Source organism: Ailuropoda melanoleuca, chromosome 12 (genome assembly GCF_002007445.2).
Source record: "Ailuropoda melanoleuca isolate Jingjing chromosome 12, ASM200744v2, whole genome shotgun sequence".
In the NCBI taxonomy this organism is placed as follows: domain Eukaryota; kingdom Metazoa; phylum Chordata; class Mammalia; order Carnivora; family Ursidae; genus Ailuropoda; species Ailuropoda melanoleuca.
Window position 1 is genome coordinate 63,886,095 of NC_048229.1, and position 5,454 is coordinate 63,891,548.

At 46.1% G+C, this 5,454-nt stretch overlaps 1 protein-coding gene across 1 annotated transcript in view; it reads left to right on the top strand.

Annotated features, from left to right (window-relative positions):
• Window positions 1-533: 533 nt before the first annotated feature.
• Window positions 534-5,454, top strand: part of DUS2 (dihydrouridine synthase 2) — a gene marked incomplete at its 5' end in the record, with an annotated part of 19,149 nt that continues 14,228 nt past the window's right edge. Inside the window, 2 exons of the mRNA XM_034639035.1 lie at window positions 534-605; window positions 710-757. Of these exons, the coding sequence (XP_034494926.1) occupies window positions 534-605; window positions 710-757 (120 nt within the window). The remainder of the gene's footprint in view (window positions 606-709; window positions 758-5,454) is intronic.

A 5,454-nucleotide genomic window follows, 5' to 3' on the forward strand; every position in this document is an offset into this window, starting at 1 on the left:
TTTGTAAAGGTCCTCCCCTTTCCTGATAATTAAAGCAATTCATACCATCGTCCAGAACTTGTGTATAAAGAAAGACCAGTCATCAGTAATGCCACCATCAAGAGTCAACTGCTGTTGTTAACATCAAGATTTAAGTGGCTCCTTGGGTTGTTGGTTTCCGTTAGCTGGGGCTTTTGCTAGAGCTTGACGTTGGCCTGGAGCATTGTTCCTGGCAGGGAAGAAGAGCCTGGACAAGATTTGCAGGTTTTGTTCCTCTAAGTGTCTTTGCTGGCAGTGATGGTATCAAAACAAGTGTTGGGAGGATAGGACAAAGGTGCATTGGATCTCATTCCAAAGGGAGAATGATTCATTGCTTTCTTAAGGGCTCGCCATATTGTGGGGTTTAGTTTATTAAGACTCTGAGACCCTGGGTGGGGAATGGGCACTCATGAGAAACGATTTTTGTGGAACCCACTTGTAGATAGATCTGTGGATTTTGCTAAGAGGATTGGAGTGATGACTTTCAGAATTCATCAGGCTCTGATCTCTGACATTATGGGCCTGGATGCTGCTGCTTCCTACTTGACTGGAAGTGCCGATTGCCAGTGATCCTTGGTCTCTTGGCTGTAAGTGCTGGGGTGGTGCCAGCTTGCCACACCACATTGCCATACCATGGGGAGGGACCACCCTCCTCCAGCTGTAAGAAGACCCTCTGTGTGCTTTTCCTTAGGGAGGAATGGGAGCTGCTCTGCTATCAGACCCTGACAAGATTGAGAAGGTAAGTCCTGCAGGAATGAAAACAGAAGTCCTTAAGGATGCCTGTGAACTAACGTTGTCTGGATCACACACCCACCCTCACTTCCCCCCCACAAGATTTAGTGAGTCAGTTATTCACTTCTTCCACCTGGAGTCTGGAATTTTTTTTTTTAAGATTTATTTATTTGATGGGTGTCTGGGTGGCTCAGGTGTTAGGCATCTGCCTTTGGCTCAGGTCATGATCCTGGAGCTCCAGGATTGAGTCCCGCATCGGGCTCCCTGCTTGGCAGGGAGTCTGCTTCTCCCTCTGACCCTCACCCCACTTGTGCTCTCTCTCTCAAATAAATAAATAAAATCTTTAAAAAAAAGATTTATTTATTTAAGAGAAAGAGAGCACATGAGCAGGAGGGGCAGAGGGAGGGAGAGAGAGAATCTGAAGCAGACTCCCTGCTGAACGCAGAGCAACATGGGACTTGATCTCACAATTCCAAGATTACAACCTGAACTGAAACCAAGAATTGGTTGCTTAACTAACTGCACCACCCAGGCATCCCCCGCCTTTTTTAAAGTAAACTCTGTGCCCACCATGAGGCTTGAACTCATGACCCTGAGATCTGGAGTCACATGCTCTACTGACTGAGTCAGCCAGGTGCCCCTGGAGTCTGGAAAATTTTTGAAAGACTTCCCAGTGACTGTGACATACAGCCAGGTTTGGGAACCACTGAGTGAGCGTACAGCAGCCTTGGAGTTCCTCAAAAGCCCAGGGCTTAGGGACATGATAACTGAAAGCTGGGGCCTTGAGGAGTCATTTAGAGCCTTCTGTGTATGGCCTGTCTCCCTTCCTAGAAGATCATGGGTGCATACGCCAGGCTACCACAATCAGGGATTGTGGACAGACTCAGTGGTGTTGGGGTTGGGGATGCCCTCTCGGGGGCTTGCTGAGAGCAGCAACGGGTCCCTTCTCTACTGGTAGAGTCTACCACCAGCCTTTGAGAGCTGTCAGGCCAGTGTCATGTGAGGCAAGCTGAACTTGGTCACCTCTGGTCCCCTTCCCTTGGTGATTCCAAAGGCCAGGTTTATGAGGCACTACAGACAGGTTGGCATTTGCGACCCAGTGTTGTGAGCTGCCAGGGCCTGTAGGGGTGACATTTTCTGCTACACCATATATATTTTACTTCTTTCTCAGTCCATCAGCTCTCTCCTTGTTGCTCCTCTTAGTTCCTTTGCTTTTGTTCTGCATTCACACTTTCCTGTCTGGGCTTTAAGCCTCCTGGTGCCTCCCATAGGCTAGAGCAACTCGGAATAAGGCACCACCAATAAAAGCTGCCATTTTTTGTGCTGGCTGCTGTGTCAGCAGCTCGACTGTGTACGTTCCTCCAGCCCCACTGTCTTTGTGATATTGGAAGACCAGTGTGTTGATGGGCTTGGTGCCTTTCCATTTTCCCCATGTGCAGATAGGTACAGATATATATGGGCACATTATATATATTATTATATATTGTATGTGATTATCATATATATTACTATTATATATAATGTGCCTATATATGTATGTATATATATTCAATTTGTTCCTCAAACTCCTTGAAGTAGACAGGGGAGGGATTTGTTATGTGTATTTGATCAAGAATAATAAAACTAAAGCATAGATAAAAGTAATTTGCTAAAGATTATGTAGCAAATAAGTAGCAGGTGGAGCCGGAGGCTAGAGCCATGGTCTTGTGACCCTCACCCCAGTATCAGTTGCCCCCTCTTGATTGTATCTCAGTTTAAAGGTGCCCTGGTGTAGTTTATAAGTGTCTCGCTACAGGTCAGTAGACATCTGGCCTTAGGAACCTCCAGTCAGACACCTCTGTGCAGGATGGAGTGGATTTGGACAACTGTGGGTGTTAAATTCATCACCACACTTAGGGGAGGGAGCCCCAGTGTGGGGTGGTTTGTCTTCACAACCTGTGCACGCAGACGTTTTTGTTATCCTGTCCTCCAGCCTCCTGGCTTCTTCCTCCCATACTGTTAGCTCTGTCTTCTCCACGGCCCGTCTTTGGATAGGTCACATTTCAAGAGTTCTACTGCTCAGTTCATTTCATTCCTTTTCCGTTTGGTGGGGTGGTTGGATGGGCTAGGTTGGACTCGTGGAGGGGGTTTGCCTCCTGGAGGGGAGGTTGCAGGCTTCCACAACAAAGCCAGATGGGACCCAAGAATAGTGGGCTGGATTAGATACAGGTTCAAACTTTGCTGGCAGACTGGGTGACCTGGGTGAGAACTTTGTGGGTTCTTCTAGGCTGGTGTTTTAGGTCCATGGTTCTGTCTGTGGGAGCATTTCAGGACTACCTGCAGAATTTTTTCAATATAAAGATACTTGGGGGTGATGAAAAATTTTGGAAATAGGTAATGGTGACGGTTGTATAACATTGAGAATGTAATTAATGCCACTGAATTACACACTTAGAAATGGTTAAAATGGAAAGTTTCATTATATCTATTTTATTACAATAATAATAATAATAATAAAAGATTCTATCTTTTGAGATTTCTGTATATCCTTGGAGTAGATAGGGGCTGGGAAGGAGTATTAACTAGTCTTTTGAAAAAGCTTCCTAGGTAACTCTGATGTATCCTCCGTAGATTAAGAACCTCAATTTTAGACTCTAGGTTAGTAAAGTCCTCTATTTCACCCCTGCCCAAGATTTCCTGGGCGTCCCTGGCTGCCCAGGACATTCCCCTGTGCACAGTACAATTGGGCTATGACTAATGATTGACCGGGTTAGGACTTGAATTCAGTTCCCAGTGATTCCTGAGCCTTTGCTCTCCCATCCTCCTTTCTACCCATTCTGCAACAACCAGGGGAGCTGAGTCTGCTTTTCCTGAGTCAGCTAGTAGATCTGGTGAGACAAGCTGCCTGTGGGTGGATATGCTTTGTTATCTGTGTTAGGAGCTTACCTCAGGTCCTTCTCCCCCGCAAACTTTCACACCACAGATAGGAGTTGTGAATTGAATCTGGGAGAGTTGAGTCCAGCAGGGTTTCATGCTAGGGCCTAGCCAGAAGCCGTCTCTGTTCACCCGGTCCCCTTAATGTGACCCTTGCAGGTGGCTGGGGATTTTGATTACTAATTTCCTTCCTGATTCTGAACACGCACGTGAAATGAACAGAAATACCAAAGAAAGTGCTTAGAGCTACTTGGATGAAATACGGCAAAGGAAGTTCTGCAAAACAGAACTGGATCAAACCAGCTGACATTGCCTCAGTCACCAAACATCAGCGTATTCTAAGTCAGCACTAGCAAAGGAACTTTCCAGAGATCGTACTGTCCGCCTGAAGGATAGGACCAGAGGGAGAATGTTTATTGTGTATCTCAGTGATCTGGCAGTCCCCCCGCCCCTTAAAGGGTAGTTGCCCCCTTAAGGCCTGCCAAAATGACCCTAGGACCACAGGCCCAGTCTGCCTCCTGGGGCGGCATCTGGGGACTTTTCCTTCCTGCCAGTCCCTGACATTTGTGCTTTAGGCCAGTAGGCCGGCCCTCTCTTGCCCATGATCTGTCTACCTGCCTTGTCAGCGTAGCCTCTTTGTCTGATGTCTTCTGGAGAGGTTTGTCTCAGCTGGGGCCTGAGAGAAAGCCCTCCTGGACTGGTTCTTGCAATCTGGCTCTCTGCTGCCCCCACTTGTCTAGAACCAAGACTGAGAGCAGTGGCCTGGGTATCTCCTGTGCTCTGCTGGCAATCCAGTTCTTGGTAGAGGGCTCTTGGAATCACCTTCCCTCCAGCTTGCCTAGCCTGTATTTTTTTTTTAATTTTTAAAAATTATTTTTAAATAAAAAAAATAAAATTTTAATTATTTTAATTATTATTTTAAAGTAATCTCTATACACAGTGTGGGGTTTGAACTCATGACCTCAAGATCAGGAGTCGGATGCTGTACAACTAAGCCAGCCATGTGCCCCTAGCCTGAAATTTTTGGCAAGGAAAGAATATAGCAATGGGACAGACGTTCATTGTCATCTGCATGTAAATTGATCTCTGATTCATGTATGATCTCTTTCCTGTATGACTTCATCTTTCTTTGAAGTCCTTTGCAGTTACTGTGCAAATCAACACTTTTTAATGTGTTGAATATGTTGTCTTTTCCTTTGCCAGTTTCACTTCTGTGTATCCAGCTCACCTAAAGAGAGGCACATAAAGAAAAAAGAGAGAGAGAGAGAGAGAGGCTCATAAGGACAGGGCCCAGGCAGGACCTGTACAACCTCCCTGGCTCCCTCACATGGCAGATCCTGGAACAGCACTCAGGGAACACTGCCTTCAAGCAGGAAAGAAGGTGTGGGCCGTGTCTTCTCAACCAGGATGAGGCCTCAGAATCAAGTTGAGGAGGGAGGGTATTAAGCTGAACCTTTTTAAAAAATTATTTTTTTAAAGATTTTACTTATTTGAGAGCACGCGTGTGCATGTGCACACAAGCAGGGGCGAGAGGTAGAGGGAGAAGGAGAAGCAGGCTCCCTGTTGAGCAGGGAGCCCAATGTTTGACTTGATCCCAGGACCCTGAGATCATGACCTGAGCTGAAGGCAGACGCTTAACCAACTGAGCCACTCAGGTGCCCCAAGCTGAACCTTCTTTAAAAATTTAAAAGATTTCTAGTTTTACTGCAAAATTTACATGCATCACTCTGTAAGTTTAAGGCATATAAGCATGATGGTTTGATTTACATATATTATGAAGTGGTTTCCACA